Here is a 19,792-nt window from a genome sequence, read left to right on the forward strand (position 1 = left end):
ATATCAAACAGATATTGTTAATTGAATTCTGAAAAATATATTAATACTTATTCAAAAAGTTTAGACTGATTGCATACGTAATTTTTAATAAACTGGTAGCAATTAAAATATTAATTGTCAAAGGTTTTATTTGCGCTTCTTAATATCGAAGAAATAGAAAAATAGATTGAGGCTAACTAGACATAAGTTAACTTGGTACCTAGTGTTGGTATAGCTGAAATTATCATCTTTAAAATAAATCAACATCTTCAATGAATTTATATAAAGATTAAATAATATTAATAATTTACAAATTTAATAGTTTAATTTTATATTTAAAATTATATAACAGCTTAAAAATTTTCTTTTTTATCAGTTTACAATAACATAGTTCTGCGAAGATAATATAGAAATTTATTTCAGCGCAATAATTCAAATATTAAATATATTCGTCATATTAAATACTCTGTCTGTCTTTAGTTTATAAATAATTTCTATTAAAATTGTTTACAAAACAAAAATAAACACTATTATTTGACTAACTAACAATATTTCTATTTTATTAATTTATAATTATTTTAAATATATGAAAATTAAATATTCCAATGACAATTTTCCTCTGAGTCTGCGCAGATTTTTATCAAAACATTTACCCTCATATGCTCAATGTATTGGATTCACAAATACATTTAAATATTTCAGCTTCTAAACTAGTATAGCTCTTATCATCAGTAACGAAACCATGCGTTTTTACAGTGCCCCTCCCAATAGTAACCATGTGACCCCAAAAGAAATAATATCTGTTAATAAAATTTTTTATTTTTTTCTATACAACAATAAACAGTAATAAAACAAAATACATAAATAATTAATATTCAGTAATTTAATTGTCTTAAATACTCATATCAGTGAAAAAAAAAAAAAAAAGAAAAGAAATCATTACTCATTGTCAGTCAATTTTTCCAGATATTTTTGTTATTGTTTTGATCCCACGTGCTCAGTTATTCTTTGAAAAAATAAAAACTTGGTGTTTTCATACAGTGGCATTGTGACCAAATAGAAAAAACAATTTTTGATATTATTGTGTTTAAATATAAAAATAAAAAAAATAAAATAACATTGAAGATCACAATACAAGTGGAATTTATTTTTCTATAATATTATTAATTAGATAAATAAAAAAAAAAAAAAAAAAGGATTTTTATAATTTAATTTGTGTGACAAATAAAATCGTATTAAAATTTTTTTTGTTCAATTTTACATGATCTGAAAAAACAATATCAAATTTATTTATAAAAGAAATCTTTTTTAAATAATATATTAATTAAATGACAAAAAAAAATAAATAACATAATATTTTCATGAAAAATAGTTTTTCTTATGAAAGCGAAAAAGAAAAAAAAAGAAAAGTGTGTTACTAGTGTGACAATATCGATTACAAAATGAATGTAGAGCAAAGCGCAGACTCAAAATTATCAAATCGTCCAAATTTGCGGGAATTTGCACGTCGTTTTCTGGGTAACTTTACATTCAGAGCACGTAAATATTCACGTGATAATGTTGATGAGGAGCAACGAAAAAATAGTAATACAAAAAATAGTCCGGCCTACAATTTTAATAGTGATTCACAATTTTTAACTGATGATACTGATGAAATGGGTAATTTACAAAGTGATGGTAAAAAAAAAGTAAAAAATAAAAATAATCAAATAACTGGTAGTATACAAAATCAACAACCAGATCGTAATAATTATGAAAAAATATACACCCCAGGTAAAAGACAAGCACCCCCACCACCACAACCAAAGTTTAAATTCACTCCTCAGGTATGTAACTCATTGTTTACATTTCCATTCACTCATTCACTGTGTTCATAAGTCAAATAAATTTGTAAAATAAAATTCTCATAATATTAATCAATTTAAAAATATATAGTTTTATTTATTTGACATAAATTTATTTTAATAATAAAAGTGTTTATTTAATTTTTTTTTTAAATATTAACTATTGATTGTGATAAATAAAATTTTGACATGATTAAATTATGATGATTTTATTTTTTTTATTTTTTTGCTAAACATGTTGAAGGTAAAAAAGAAATATAAAATTTTTTATTTAATTCAAAATCAAATTTATATGTATTTTACTTTACAGACACCAGTTACATTGAATAAAAGTGTTAAAAATATAAAACAGGATGTTAAAAATAATAGGGACATGCAAGTTGATGTTACATCCGGTTTAACATTCCCATCATCAGAAAATAAATTATGTGAATACATTGATGATTTAAAAAAAAATAATGAATTATCATTAAAAATTGATAATAATATTTTAACAAATAAAAATTCATTAAATTCACCGAGTTATGGATCATCAAGTGATAGTGTATTTACTGATGCTGAGGATAATGGTATTATTGAAACGATAATTATTGAAAAACAACAATCACCAATAACACCATCACGTATATTGGAAAATGAAAATTCACCATTTGTAACTCCAATGTTATTAAAAACACCTGGATATTGTTCTTGTAATACAAAGAAATGTCGAAAGGGTCATTTCACCTTAACGGGACAGAGGAATATTGAACTCACATCCACACCGAGTAAACTTGGTAAGTCGTGATCTCGATCAAGGAAGACCTTTTAAATCCTTTTGTTTATATACCATAGTATCAGCTAAAAGACAATGCCAATGCTAATTTTCAACTTGATTAAAATTCGGATTTTTCAATTATATATAGACCGGTTGTTCTCTTTTGTTATATCTTTTTTTTTTTTTTTTTCTATTAAATAATACTTGTTTTGTATTTATTTATTTTTTTGTCATTGTCTTTATTTAACAACTAGCTTGTACTATTACCTCTTGATCTATTTATTTTAATTCAATGTTTTTCCTTTTGCTAAACTGGAACAAAATGTGAGTAAATTAATCATACAAAAATATAATTTTTCTTTTTTTTATTATTATTATTTATTTTATGTATTTATATATAAATATTATTTATAAATAGAATAACAGTTTACGATAACCCAAATGAACTTATCAGTTAACATTACTCTTTTTTTTTTTTAAGTTCAAATAAAAATTACAAAATGATTGCAACTCAATAACTCAATCGACAGTCAGTTGACTGGTTTATTTTATTTGTTTGATTAGTATTGTAAATTATATTTTTTATAAATTTATAAACAACAAATGAAAATTAAAATTTTAATGTAATTATTAATACTAAATTATAAATAATTACAGTTGTACCAGATTATACACCTCAACGTCGTCACAGCAGCAGTATTCATAAAAATTTATTTGATAACAAAGTGTTACGACGATTTGCAAGTTTAACACTTGATAATTCAACGGAAGAATCAATTGGACATTCAACATCTCCCAAAACAATATCAACATTATCACAAAATTTTAAAGGTAATTTTTCATTAATAAATAAACAAATTATTTTAAAACAAATATTATCAATTTGTGACAGATTGTATTGAGATATTGACAAGCAATGTAATATATATTTTTTTTTTCTTATTACGTCAGTAACGTCTTGAAAGATTGAGGATATATTTTATTTATCGTCATGGATTACTCATACTAAAAAATGACTTTTTTTTTTTTTTTAAATAATCAACTCAAGTGTTTTTGTTGCATTATATCTTTGATATTTATTTATTTATAATCTAGTTTATATTATTTATAATTTCAAAAGAAAAAAAAATTATTGACATAGGTGTATTGACGACACGAGAAAAATGAGTCATTTAAAAATTTTTTTTTTTAAATTTTCATGCAGACTGGTTTTTATTAGTATCAAAATAATGGTAATTAATCATGATAAAATTGGATAATTATTTAAATTTTTAAATTATTTGTGAATGTAATTATTTATAGTACTTTTTTTTTTTTTATTAATTTTATTGTCATTAACAATCATCATAATTTATTGTAATCTCAAGTTCTCATATGTGTGTGTTCAAGCTTTCAAGTTTTATTAAAAAACAAACAAAAATGTATTTATTTATTTTTGTTTTTGACGTATAGTATATGATATAGGTATATATAATTGCTTGAACATTGTGGAGTCAAGTCATTCTGAGTCCATTCGTGGTCACAACAACTGCACGACCTACGCACATTAACATAAAAGCAAATCTCTAAATCACGCGGCACGTTACAACTGACGGGACAAGGGGACCCTTGCCTCTGCTATCGTGCACTCAATTTTTTTTTTTTTTTATTCATTTTCATTATTCATATTATTTTTTAAAACATTTTGTTAGTTCTTTTTTACCTCTCGTAAAAACTAAAGTGTGTTTCCAAGATTATCAATGGTAATACGAAACTAAAGAGAGTAATATCAAAGTCTCCAGTTAAATTGTGTTTGTGTTTTTTTATTATTTATATTTTTTTCGTGTTGCAAATTACACTTAATATTAAAAAAAATTTATTGTGACTTTTTCTTTGAGTGATATTAAGAGTGTAAGCAAAAATAAAATTCATGGATTGTCATGTAGAGGAGATGCTGATGAGTATGACTATCAAATTTCATTAAAGCTTGATAAGACAATCAGTTGATATACCGAGTGTAGTCTGGTAGATATATTAATGTGACTATCATCATTTTGCGAAAACCAGATGCCTGAATAAATTAATAAAAATTTATCATCGTTACTGTTTTTATACTTGTTAAATACCAAAGATTAATAACAATTTAACATATATTTTTTAAATTAAATTATGTTAAATTTAATATGGCTACGGGTTTTTTAAAAAAATAATATGAAATCGTATTTTGTCAGGGTGACACGCTTCGTAAAATATTTTAATTAAGGGGATATTTAATATTCTAGATCCATTAAAATAAATATATAAAAATCCGTTAGGTTTATTGGTGAGTGAAGGAGGGAAATTACATGTAGTTTTTGTAAATTTTTTTGGGGGATCTCAACAGGTGTTATTTTTTTCTTTTTTCAATTTTTTATAAATACTATTTTTGCTTCGTTGTCGTCTGGAATATTTTTTTTATGTTCTTTTTTTTTTTTTCTTATTTTTCTTTGGTTATTAAAGTCCGCTGCTTGGTCATCGTAAATTTGTGCTGTACCTGTCGAACTTCAGTGCTACACAGTTCGAGTTCCAAGATTGTTGAATATTTTTTAAATTCTTCGAGTGATATATAACACATGCTGGAATAAAATTCATTTTAAAATTCATTTAATGGATATATTTGATTATCATTATTATCATTATGATAAATAGTTATTATCAAAATTAAAAAGTGTTTTTTTTATTATTCATATAATTTTTTTATGACATGAATAATGTACCAATAAACTTGTATCATTTAAAATAAAAACAACAAAGACAAAATGGAAATTTCTGATTCTCAAAAATTATCAGGACTATTGGCTCCGATTGGTAAATGAAATTTTGTTGTTTTTTTTTTGTTCTTAAATATAAATAATTACTAGCAGTTGTTGATGTCATTGATTTTAATATTTAAATGTTTTTTTTTTTTTGTTTTTTAAAAATCCAGTTTGACATTGTATGCTAAACTGATAATAAAATTTATATTTAATTGATTGTTTCAGGTCAACATCTACTGAATTTACTATCATCTGGTATCCCGGAAAATGTAAAAAATCAATTAACGTATGCTGATTTGGTTAATTTTACAACCGCATTTTATGCACATTTAAATTCCATTGGTGTTGTTCAACCAGTTGATAAAAAACTAGTCAAAGATTCAACATTTTCGGTAAATATAATAATTACAAACTTGTTTTTTGAAAATTGTTTTTTTATTTTTTTATTTCATTGACAAAAAAATTTAGACAAAATTCTATTTCAAATGATGATAAATTTTAAAAAACTTTCTACCAACTTTTTTTTTTCTTTATTAACATTGATAAATTTTAAAATTTTAAATAAATTAATAATCCGGTTTTACTATCAATATTTATATATCTATACTTTTAAGCAATTAAAATTGAATATCATTTAAAAGAGAAGCTACTTTTAAATTATTCTTGAAAAAAAAAAATGTTCCTTTTGATTATTAATGACTCACAATTAACATTTTTGATGAAACTAATTTTCTTATTTTTTTTTCTCTAGTTTTATTAATTTTTAATTCTGTTTTACAGACTGATGAACTCTATTGCTGGACTTGTCCAACAAGTCAAAACATAAAAAATGAAAATCATAGTAATGAAGAAAAGATATATACAAATGAAAAAATTCAAAAGCTTGAAATTGAAGTTGAAAGATTACGTAAATTAGTTGATAAACTTGAAAAATCAAATAAAGAAAAAGAAGCAATGCTTGTTACAAAATTATCAAGAGCAAGTTCACCAATATTATTTAATGATAAAAATTCATTGGATATATTTGATAGAAATATATCAATGGAACTTGAAAAATTAAACAAAGAAACTGAAACAGATTTATTGCCAAATAAGTTATCACGTGCAAGTTCACCAATTTTATTTACAACTCAATATTCAACAAGTCCATTAAATCAAGATATTACAGCAGAGAGTGGAAGATTCACAGCAAGCTTGACAGATGTATCAAAGATGTCAAGTCGTGAATATTCAAGCAATTCAAGTGCAATGCAATCATCATTTTCACCAATATATAAATCAAATGAATCAATTGACGATTCAGTCAGTAGAATAATTCAAACAGTTGAACGATGTCCCATAAAAATAGATAACAAAGATCAAACAACAAAAATTGCACGGAAAAAATTAAATTTCAATGATGAAAAAATAGAAATAAATGATGATACAAATACTAATGAAATAGTTGTAGAATCAGTAACACCAAATAGTGATATTGAATTAATCGTACCAAAGATTGGCAATGTTGTTGTATCGTCTGCTGAGACATCATTAACTTTACCGAAAATTTCAGTGACAACTGCAACACCTGATTCATCTCCATTACCTGTTTTAACTTTATCCAAACCATCACCTCCACCACCACCTCCAATGCCTTCTTTGAATTCTCCCATATCATCACCAAGCATAAATTCAAATATAACAATGTCACAATCTCTCGTGAATAATTCAAGTTCGTCAATACCTCCACCACCTCCACTTCCAATGATGGGGATGACTGGTTCATCAGTGCCACCACCACCACCACTACCTCCAGTGATAGGGATGACTGGTTCATCACCATCACCACCTCCTCCACCACCAATGCTTGGAATGACTGGTCCACCACCAGCACCACCTATGCCAGGAATGAGTGGACCACCACCACCACCTCCTCCTCCGATGATTGGAGTTATTGGTGCATCACCACCACCACCACCTATGCCAGGGATGAGTGGACCACCACCACCACCTCCTCCATTAATGATGGGACAACAAATACCATCAATACCACCAGTACCAAGTGGTCCAGCAGCTTTACCAACACCACCAATTGGTGGATGGAATAATCCTGCACGTGCACAAATGCGTAAAAAACCAGTTGAACCAGAAATACCAATGAAACCATTATTTTGGTCACGTATATTAATACCAAATACTGAAACAATAGCAACAATACCAGCAACAACACCAGATGCACCACCAAAATTACCATTATGGATTGAAATTGAAGAAGAACAAAGTGTTAATATTAAAGAATTTATTGATTTATTTTCACGTCAAGCAATTGAAAGAAAACCAACAATTAAAAGAGAAGAATCAAAAAAACAAATACAATTTGCTAAAATACTTGATATAAATAGATCTAAAAATGTTGGTATATTAGAAAAAAGTTTACGTGTTGATTTTACAGAAGTTGAAAATGCAATATATAATTTAGATACAAGTATTGTTAGTTTAGAGGCACTTAAACAAATTTATGAAGTTATGCCAAGTGCTAAAGAAATTGATGATATATTACAACATGAACGTGAAAATCCTGATATACCACTTGATAGACCAGAAATGTTTTTAAAACAATTATCAAATATAAAATATTTGAATGAAAGAATTGCATGTTTAATGTGTCAATCAGAATTTCAAGATGCATTAACAACAGTATCTGGAAAATTAACAAATTTACGTACAACATGTGATTTTTTAATGAATTCAAAATCATTAAAAAAAGTTATGGCATTGATATTAACATTTGGTAATTATATGAATGGTGGTAATCGTGTTAGAGGACAAGCTGATGGTTTTGGTCTTGAAATATTAGATAAATTAAAAGATGTTAAATCTAAAAATCCTGGTATAACATTATTACATTTTTTAGTTAAAACAATGCTTGAAGAAGAAAGTATATTGAGTAGTGATGAAATATTACCATTACCAATACCAGAAGTTGGCGATATACAAGCTGCTGCTGATATTGATTTTGATACGTTATCAAAAGAATTAGATCGTTTAGAAAAAGAATTAAAAACATGTGAAATCAATTATAAAACTGTTGTTGATAATTGTTCACCAGAAAGTGCTTATATATTTAAAGAAAAAATGAATAATTTTATAAAAACAGCTGGTAATGAATGGTTCAATGAAAAAGAATATTTACAAGAAGCTAAATTAAAATTTAAAGCTGTTATGTTATTTTATCAATATATTCCAAAAGGTGCTACAATTGATACTGCTGATCCAAAAGATTTTTTTGGTTTATGGATTAATTTTTGTCGTGATTTTAAAGATATATGGAAAAGGGAACAACAAAGAATGAAAAAAGAAAAAATTAAAACATTAAGAAGAAAAACACAACAAATACTTGAAAATGAAACAACTCAAATTAAACCCTGTGGATTAAAGAGTAGATTGCTCAAAAAATTAATAGAAAAAGATAAAAGATAATTTTTTTTTTTATAATGCACAATTATTATTATTATTATTATTAATTTTTTAAATCATTATTTCATGTTAATGTATTATTTTTGTATTATGAATATATTTAAAAAAACAAAAAAAAAAAGAGTTAATAAAGATAAAAAAAAGAAAAAAAAATGAAATATTTCAAATAAATCTAAAATAAAAACTAGTATTGTTTTAACTTTCAGATGAAATTATAATTTTTACATAGGCAGAGCCTACCAGCTTTTTTTTTTTTTTGGAGCTACAAAATTTAATAAATTTAATAAAAAACTGTTAATTTGAAGATTTTTTTTTTTTCTATTTCTTTTTTCCTATCATAAATTTAACAATTGTCATCGGTCTTCAAAAGTTGGAAAACATCACTGCTCACAGCCTCATTGAATATCGTCACTCCTTGTAGCCCCTGTGAAGAACACCACAATGAGAAAAAAAATTGATCCATGAAAAATCGAGTGAAAATCTCAGTATTCCCAAGTCTTCCAAATAAAATCAAAATTTTTTTTCGACAACTTTCAACGCTTTTGTAGTATTTTAAACGCTTGATTTTCAAGACTTTGGAAGCCTTTTGGTTTTCTAAAATTTTTTCATAACACAGCGGGGTTTTATTTTCGGGTTCACCCTTAAATAAAAATCAGATAAATTTGAAAGAAAAACGTCTTTCAAAGCCTACGGTCTTATTTTAACAAAAGTTAGGGAACTTAAAAAAATTTTAAACTACCTGATATAAAGTTATTAAGTTTTTCATTAATTTATATCCAAAAACAACTACATTTTACGGATTTGTATTAATATATTAATATGTTCCTATCACCAAATTCATTAAATTACATAATTTTAAAAAATTCATATATCTTTTTGAGAATAAAAAAATCAAGTTCTTTTAATTTTAATGAATCTAGTATATTACATCTTACTCTAAATCTTTATTCAAGTATTTAAAATATATGATTGATTCAAATAACAAAAATTAGATGTCAAAAGTATATAATGTGAATATAAACAAATAACTATCAATTGAAAACATCGCTGAGTGGTTACTCTATCCGAATTTCGTGCAGGAGACCTACGACCATTCCCCTGTAGTTTTTTTCTTTTTTTTTTTGTAATATTTTACGGCTCAACATAAAAAAAACACGATGGAAGATTTCGGAAGCCTCTTGTCCTCAAATGAAACACTGTTTTAAGACTGAGATTTTTTAACACGTGGTTCCATATAATAAAAATTATGGTGCACCATAATCAAATATTTCAAATCAATCATGTGAAATTTCCTTTTTTTTTTTTTTTTTTAATATGAAAAGAACAGCTAGATGTCATCGATAATGCAATTAGCCGTTTTTCACACTCATTCTCGAACCATTTGTTATCCTTACTTTTTCTGTTGTCAATGAAATAAGTAAATCTTCATTTTTCAGTCACTCTTATATCTTCTATTTTTTCTCTCGATCGTCAATGAAATATAGATAAATTTTTCATAGAATAAAGAAAAATAAAAAATGGCCCTTGTATCAAGTCAGATATTGATAACAAACATGACCTGCAGCCAAAATTCACGAGCCACGATCGCGGTCAAAATTCAATTTCAAATATTCGTTTTTTATCAATATTACCTGCAGCCAAGAATACTGAATTTTGTCTGCAAGTCATGTAAAATATAAAAAAAAAACGCAAACCTTATTATGTTTGTGTATCACATTTTTGTTACATCCGAAGAACGCAACATTTTTTATGTACAAAAGAGCATTAGAATTAAAATCAATAGATAAAAGTATAAGAATTTAAAAAAAATCAAGACATATGGAAGGACGAAATAACCAACGCCAGAGAATATCGGATGACAAAAATACGAAAGCGATAAAACTTTACTTTGACTGAGAAAACCGGCAGGAAACATAAAAAAAAAACCTTTCCAAGAAAAAAAGAAAACGTGATAGCCCAAGTCAATAGGCATAGTGGATACCAATAAAATAAAAACTTTATGACTTCACCCTGTCAAGGGTCTAGACGACCCTCTCGATGCATACTGATATCATACATTTCCACTCCCAAAAAAACCTAAGCGTCCCTAGGTCCCAATTGATATATAAACCCCGAAAATCTAAATCAAAGTTAGTCATCGACTCATCGTAATACCAGAACCAACTCTTGATCGTCTCTCTGACATTCGAAACAATAAAATAATTTAAACTTAGAAAATTTAACTTCGACAAGTACCAACAATTATTATTACATTTCAAATTGTTAATTCAACTGTAAAAAGAAAAATATAATTAAAAATTATAAATAGTTCTTCTAATCTTTAACAAATTGGCAAATTGTAATTTATTCAACCAATTCAGTAATTATGTTCAATCATAAATTTTCTATTATAAATATAATCAAAGTGCGTAAGTGTGCGGTGCATAATTTGTGAATCAACGCAACTACCAATCAACATGTAACAAGAAATCAACGATCGTAAGTACTACAGACTATTATAAATTATTATAAGACGAAATACATATAACCGCGATACATATCAGATAACATATATATATTGATAAACTCGACGATTTCATTTAGAATTAAACGATTGTGTTATTATTTCAAGTACTCTTCTCTCTTCGTATAAAAACACTTACAAAATATGCGCAAATAATAAAAAATAAAATATTTCAGAGAAAAAAAAAAACAAAAGATCACGCGAAATTATAATAAATAAATTAATAATAAAACCTTTTCCTCCGATTATAAAAAGTACAGTTGACCGCATTTGAAGTTTGATTATAAATATCTGAATTTTTGGTAGACTTTCGTTTTTTTTTGACTTATTTACTAAAGGAAATAATTATCTATATTTTGTCAATTTTTTTGAATTTTTTATTTCTAAATATTAGTTCGGCGATGGGACTTGCTCTCTCATGCTAGTACGTAGTTGTATCGTTGCTACATTTTTTTATATCGATAATCCTCAGCAATTATTTTATTATTTTAGTTGTGTTTTGGCTATAAATCAAAGAATCAAAGTCATATTACAACTTTATACAAAGTTAATTATGTTTACATTTAATAAAGAAGTATAATTAAATTTAATAATACAAATATAAATATTATAAATAAAAAAAGTTAGTATGTGGTTGCTATGTGTGGTTACTATACGTTTATCAGAAATATTATACAAAAAATTTTTATTAAAAAATATTTTATATAGGTATATAATTATAAAGAATAAACTGGTAATTCGCTGAAAATACGCAATAATACGTATGCAACCACGCCCTGAAAGCGTGGAATCAGTTTCGTATGTAAAATTTTACACTAATTGTTAATAACTATCGAATGAATAAACGAAAAAACAAAAAGAAAAGTACTAGGCGATCATAAAGAAAAGAAACCAAGCCAAGAAGTAAGAACACTCCGTAGGCAGTAACACAACAAGTGCTCACACACACAAGCATACATATTAAATGTTAACATAAAAATTAAAATAGTAAAAATCTAGTTAAAGTCATCCTCATAAATCATAATAAATCAAATTATATTTTTTTGGGAAAGAATAAAAAGAATAGTTAAAACCGCAAATTAATAACTGAGTAACAAAAAATTCAACAACAAAAATATGTCCACCTTTAACCGTGAATAAAAACAACACAATAATGAATAGAATTTTTATTAATAACAAACACAACAGAATAACATTGATTAACAATTAAAAGAAAAAAGTAATAGAAAAAGTGACAAGTACAAGCAAAGAAATAAAGTCACGAAAATATAAGATAAGATAAAAGACAATAATGGAAGTAAAATAAAAAACCATCTCACACTTTTAGCAAAAAAAAGAAATTGTAAGAAAATCTACATATCGACCACTAGATCCTAGGATCGATCTACGGAAAAAAGATATTACCGACGTTGATAACTAGGAATTCCTAAATCTAAACAATAGAGCTCTACATACCTACCGTATACAACACAAATCACTAACTTGATTATTTTTTCAATAAATAACAGAGAACTCAATAAGTTATTATAAACAATTTTAAATGAATTCCAAATCTTTGAAGACAGATTTTAAGACGATTGTTGATTAAATAAAAAAATAAAGTCAAGAAATTCGATAAAATTAAATAAAGTCAAACAATTTAAACAACCTCTACAACAATATTAATAATTAATAAAATGAACAAATCATTATAAACATTATAAGCAATCCCCTGATAATAATTGATGATTGCTATTACTACTATTATTATATATTATTAATAATTATTACAGAATTTTAAATATTTTCGGAACATTTTTAAACAATTTTAATACTAGAACGATAACAATCGTAAATAATTATATAAATGAAAGATTATATATACCTATATATATATTATATATATAGTAAACAATATAAACAAAATTTAAATTTGAAATTAAAAAATTTTTTTGTTAAATTAAAAGAAAATAAAGAATATTAAAATTAATGAAAGCAAAAAATTTTAATAATATAATTTTTACGAATAAAATATTATTAAAATTCATTTTACCCTTAACCATAAATTCATTGACCATTCACGAAAATTGTTTAATAATATAAGTTGATTCCTCTCTCATAAATATTGCTTGACAAAGAAAAAAAAACATTCAACGATTGAAAAAATATATTTTTGACGCATGTATAATTAAGTCTGAACTATTAAAAATTAAAATTTTATACTTGGCCCCACCTGCATGGTTCTTCCAAAATAAAATTTCAATATTAGGTATTGATATACATTGCGTCAAAAATATATATTTCTTTCTTGAATTTTTAGTGTCATATCTAAATTAATAAATATACTTAAAATTATAGTGACAATTTCTAATACTTGACTTTTTTTTGTAGAAAAAAACTTTGTTTTTTTTTTTTTTTGTTGTGATATTACATCTTTTTGTGAAGTCATTTGGTCATATCGAATTTAATGAATCCAGCCTCAAAATTATTGTTTTGTAACTTTGACACATTTACACATTTGTTTTGAGTTTCCCGGGAGAAAAAAGCGGTGTAAAAAAATGGATGTAACCGGTAAAATTGGCATTTCTATACTTATTTCTATGGTCGCTTTTTTCTCCCGGGTTGACACATACTTCTCAAAAAATTATTACCAAAGAAACAGAAAAATTTCTTGATACTAATAAAATATCAAAAAGGAAAGAAAGAGATATAGCGAGTAATAAAGTATGAGAGAGATAAAAATTTTTCTGTGTTAACCCAGTTGTAAAATAAATGTTCAGGATGCCCTCTTTGACTTCAACCTTTAAAAAAAACGGATCAGATTCCTTATTAAGGAAACCTGTTTTATTTTTTGATTAGAACCTGGTCAGGAGACGAGACGATTTCTTAAGTCGTCTTATCCAATCCTGTTCAGGAAAACAGGAAAATTTGTCGTCTCCTGAATCGGTTTCCTGAACAGTTTCTGTCCAGGATATTATCAGGAAGAATTTATCAAATAATTTAATTTTATTCAGTTTTCCTGTTCAGGAACGGAACAGGAACTCCGAACGTCTCCTGAATAAGGTTTCCTGAAATCTCTGTCCAGGATACTATCGAAAAATTTATCAAATACTTAATTTTTTTATTCAGTTTCAGGTGTAAAAGGAAAGGAACCCTGACGTATCCTGAATTGCTTCCTGAAAATTCTACCAAGATACTATAGTAAAAAATTTATCAAATAATTTAATTTTTATTCAATTTTATTGTTAATAAATAACATTAAAATTTTAACGTATCCTAATAATTTAATTAACAAATTATGACCAATATACAATCAGAAAAAATTTATCAAATAAATTAATTTTTTATTCAGTTTTCCTGTTCTAGGAAAGCGATCAGGTAAACCTGAACTTATTCTAAATAAAGTTTTTAAATTAGTCTGAAAAAGTACTATCAGAAAAAATTTATAAATAAATTAATTTTTATTTATTTTTCCTTTTCATCGAAATGAATAGTAAACCTTGAAGTATCCTGAATAAAGTTTTGAAACATCTGACCAAATAATATCAAGAAAAATTTATCAAATAACCATTTTTTATTCAGTTTTTCTTTCATTGAAATAACATAAAACTTGAAATATCCTGAATAAGGTTTCCTGAACAGTGCCTCTGTGCAGAATATTATCAGAAAAATATTTTTGATTTAATTTTAATTTAATTCTAAAACAATGTCAAGGGAAATTTAACAAATTGTCATATTTTATTTTAACGTTAAATTTGCATTTTACGTCACAAATTCTAATTTAAGCTTTTTTTAGTTGATCTAATTTATGAAAGCAAAAAATCAAATCCGATCTCGATAGACAGCTGGCCCGCGTGTTAAGGCCCGTAGTTGTAATCTGAACGATCCGAGTTTGCGTCCCGCTAGTGGTTAATTAATTTGATTTATGTTAGGTATATAAAATCTTATCATTCAACCTGTTTCATTATTAAAATTGCTATAGTAAATTAGTTAGCCGATTTACCAATTATCAAATAATAAAATTAATTTTTTAGAATTACTTCGATCCGTTTCCCAAGATCAGGAATCCTGTTCCATTAATGATCAGGTATAAAGGTCAGGGTTTCCTGATCCGATTCTGATCAGAATCCTAAAAGAAAGCGTTACATTCTGATCCTTTCCTCAACAGAATTATTATTATAGGCTTATAATCATAAATCGTGATCAATTTTTTCTGTAACTCTGGCTCTAACCCTAAAATTTTCAAGGTTTTCTGATCGTTTTTTGAGATAAGAATGTCAAAAAGAGCGTTACATTTTATACGCGAGAATAGGCTTGTTGATATACGGTTCATTTGAAATCATTTTCACGGATCCGATTCTGATCAAAAATTTTAAATAAATTTCAACTTGGTAACGTAAAACGAAAAATTGTAAAATTTATTTAACAAGTATACATGATATTTAATTTTAAATCTCTGCCTCTTCAACCTTTAAAAAAAAAAAGGGAAAACGGATAATCGTTAACATAATAGTTTTATTAAAATGTTTGTTATAATAGTGATATTATTAATGATGCCAGTGAGGATCTATAAAAAGACAGTGTCTGCTCTCTCTCGTTCATTTTGCTAGTGTTAAGTGAAAATTTTTCACGTAACGAATTTTAAAGAAGCGTCAAAAAAATTTAAAATTGTATCGAGTTTCGTCTATCGCGGTATCAATAATAAATAATAGAAATATGTCCCTTGTAAGCAACCTTAAATAAACTATTAAATAACTTTGATTTTTTTCTACACAAAACTTTCAACACATTTTAAATTGTACATAACGTGAAATCAACACGCAAAGTTCTACACATATATTTTATACACAATAAACACAACACAAATAATTCTACACAAATAATTTAGCACGTTTAACTTTACAGCTTTTGTTTCTCAACACGTAAATGATTGGTTAGATATTTTTGTTGGTGTTCACTCAGAGTGTACTCACAACTCATTTGAAAGATTGCCAAGCCTCGTGCTTGCCTCCAAATTCGTTGAAGCACACCTTGATTGGTCACTTGTAAAGAAATATTCCATTGTACACAAATACACATTTATTTTTTTACACATAAAAATTCGACACGTTTAACTTCAACACAAATCATTAAAAATTTTTTATTCATACACACATTTTATATTAAACACGTAAAGTTCTACACATATATTTTCAATAATAAATAATTAAGGTCATTGTCCGGTTTCTGGACACGTCCATGTTACGGACGGAACGTCTATTTATTAAATTTATTAATTATTGTTGATATTTACGATAAAAGAAAAATTCTATTACAAAGAAAAACTTTTATTTTTGCCAAAAAATAAAAGGATTAATGTTCAACTCTAGTATTAATCACTTAAAAAAAATTAAAATATCGTGTAAAAGACTTCTTCCACCACTTTTCGGTAGTGTCGAGTTTGTCACAGCCCTGAACGTTAAGAATATATGTTATTTTGTTTGTTAAGACATGATATTATTAAAGTAAAAAAAAAATATATATGATAGATATAATAAATTGAAATTTCAAATTTATCTTTTCTATTTTTGAATAAATGTGTTTCATTAATTATTTATTTAATAATTTTGAACCACTCATCAATTGGGTCTCGAAATGAATGCATTGGCCCGATCACGGATTTCCTATCTTCCCCATGTTTCCCTAAAATTGTTTAATTTATTTATTTAATTTTTTTTACTTTTGGAATAAAAATTAAATATTTAAAATAGAATTAAAAATAAAACGTAATTACACAAATAAAAACATTAACAATTGCATTAAAAAATACATGATAAGCTTTTAAAAAAAAAAAAAGGCACAAAAAAATACAAATATAATGCGCGTTCATAGATGACCGTTTCAGAGCCTTCTTATTTTATTTATATTTTTTAAAATTTATATTTAAATAAAGGAAAATGATTACTAAACATTTAAACACATTTTATAAGTATTTATTTCAATTATTTTCCCGTACGACCAATTTATTTACAAGCGTGGGGTAACTCGAATTTACACGGTCCGAAACTCCGGCACCAGATTTTCAAATGTCCCGTAACTCGGCCATTGGGCAAAAATCATTATAAAAATCATAAACAAATCATTATAAATAAACCATTATGTTTACTTACTACTTATATTTTTTTAATAACTTCAAAGACTATTTTAATGAAAAAACAAAAAATATATACAAATTTATTTTTTTCACAGTTTTATAACCGTTTTATACAAAATTTTATTAAGCGTCCCGAAACCCGGACAATGACCTTATACATATTTAAATTATCCACATTTTAATTTAAAAACGCAAAATTCTACACATTTAATCTCTACACAAATAGTTATAAAAGTTAAGTTCGACACGAAAAATTATACACACTTATTTCTACACAGCTTATTTATACATGCAAAGTTGTACACCAGCTTGTTTTATCCATAGACCCATTTAAAAAAATTTAAATTGTGACTAATCAAAACAATAATTCAACAACATATCTTGATGTATTAATTAGATTATATCGATTATAATTCATCATCATATTTTAAATAAATTTTTTCAAAATTAGCGAGGGATGAGGTTACCCCTATTTGATGTAGATTAGGCTCGGTAGTGTTTTCGCTTTCTCTTATTTTTTAATTTTTTCGGTATTATTATATTTTCTTTCTCATACTTGACACGAGCACTTCTTGATATATTTTGAGTTAATAATCAATATCAATCATCGTAATGAACAGAAATTTCATTCGATCAAATTTTATACAATATTATTGAATCGTTTTAGTTCTGTCGTTGCTAGATCAAAGTATTAAAGTCATATTACAGCTTTTTATTAATAATTCATATTACAGCTTTTTATTAATTAATGTAAGTCATAATTATATTATTATATTTGATGAAAAATATAATAAGCAATCACACGCAGCAATCATGCACACACTAATTTTTCACGTAGGTGGGACGCTTCGCGTCGCCTACGTATTGAATTTGTCTAAGAAAAAAAAAAAAAGGTGTCGTAGCTCCTTAGCAAATAGACCTAGAGACTTCATATTATGATCAAAAATGAAAATGTCAAATTTGCCGTTATGTCTCTTTTTTTTTTTTAAATTAATAACTCTTAAACTATCCATCCGATCAACTTCCATCGACTAATTTAAAGTTTCCTTTTATTTTTATCTACAATTTGCGCAAATTTGAACGTGATATCTTGAAAATTGCCAGAGATGTTGATGATTGAATACAAAATTTTATTTTCGGAGTCACGGAACCGATTAACATTGGGATCTGTCGAAATTACATTGAGGCAGATTAGTCGCATGAAGTTGGCAGCCCTGCTCAGTATAACTCACTCACACAGATGAACATATGTTGATAATAATATTCCGTAGTAAATAAAACGACATAACCCATTTAAACAATATGACATTTATTTAAAAAAAAAAAAAACTAATTAATAATTGCACATAACCCACCGGAGTATTGAAAATTTTAATTTTCGTCACAAGTGATTTTTTTATTTATGTTTATTTATTTATATAAATAGATTTATATTTTTTTAATTATTTGTATTAATGAATATAATTATATTTGTATTAATCCTCAATATAATAATACTCTTTGATATTAAATATTAACATGTAGAACTTACCCGAGCGGAAATTTTCATCGGATTCGGATCCGAATGTAACGCCGGTAGAGATCTGGATCGGATTACGTTACCTTAGCGAAGGCTTACCTTAGCGAAGCCTTACCGAACCAAGAGGTTAACTTTGAAAAAAAAATCAATCTTTAATTAAAGTCCGGCATTCTGGATCCGATTTGGATCAGGATAGAGTCAGGAAAACTAGATCCAGTTTACCTTAGCAATACCAGATCCGATTAAGATCGGGAAAAAGTAAAAGAAACCGGATCCGGCTTACCTTAGTCAAACCTGACTGAACCCGGAAATAACTTTGAAAAAAAAATAAACTCCGATTAAAGTCCGGCGTCCCAGATCCGATTCAGATCAGGACAGAGTAGGAAAAGCCGGATCCAATTCAAGTCCGTTTACCCAGATCCGAAAAAAGTCAAAAAAACCCGGATCCAGCTTACCTTAGCCTAACCTGACTGAACCAAGAGGTTAACTTTGAAAAAAAAGTCACACTTCGATTTAAGTCCGGCAATCCGGATCCGATTCGGATTAGGAAAGAGTGATGAAAGCCGGATCCAGTTAGCCTTAGCCATAACGGATCAGAAAAGGGTCACAAAACCCGGATTCGGATTACCTTAGCCATAGCGGATCTGATTTGAATCAGGATCCGGCCAAGTCGGATTCAATTTCCACTCGGGTAATAAGAAGCTGTAATATGACTTTGATCTAAGAACGACACAATACTTAAATAAATTAATTGACGAAAAAAAAAACGTAGTAACGTATTAATGTGAGAGAAAATTTTTAATAATCATTAGGGATGATGGAATTGAAATTTTTTCTTTGCTAATAAC

At 26.5% G+C, this 19,792-nt stretch overlaps 1 protein-coding gene across 2 annotated transcripts; it reads left to right on the forward strand.

Annotated features, from left to right (window-relative positions):
- Window positions 1–714: 714 nt before the first annotated feature.
- On the forward strand, window positions 715–8,931 carry LOC122855114 (formin-like). 2 transcript variants are annotated; one of them, XM_044156276.1, is made up of 5 exons: window positions 715–1,805; window positions 2,134–2,599; window positions 3,238–3,411; window positions 5,580–5,746; window positions 6,135–8,931. In XM_044156276.1, exons 1-5 carry the CDS (start codon window positions 1,422–1,424, stop codon window positions 8,811–8,813), a joined length of 3,870 nt encoding a protein of 1,289 aa, XP_044012211.1. In that variant the 5' UTR covers window positions 715–1,421; the 3' UTR covers window positions 8,814–8,931. The 2 variants fall into 2 exon arrangements, with proteins under 2 accessions (XP_044012211.1, XP_044012212.1); XM_044156277.1 differs by having other exon boundaries at window positions 3,247–3,411; window positions 6,135–8,828.
- Window positions 8,932–19,792: the final 10,861 nt, after the last annotated feature.

The sequence above is a fragment of the Aphidius gifuensis genome, linkage group LG4, assembly GCF_014905175.1.
Source record: "Aphidius gifuensis isolate YNYX2018 linkage group LG4, ASM1490517v1, whole genome shotgun sequence".
Taxonomy (NCBI): domain Eukaryota; kingdom Metazoa; phylum Arthropoda; class Insecta; order Hymenoptera; family Braconidae; genus Aphidius; species Aphidius gifuensis.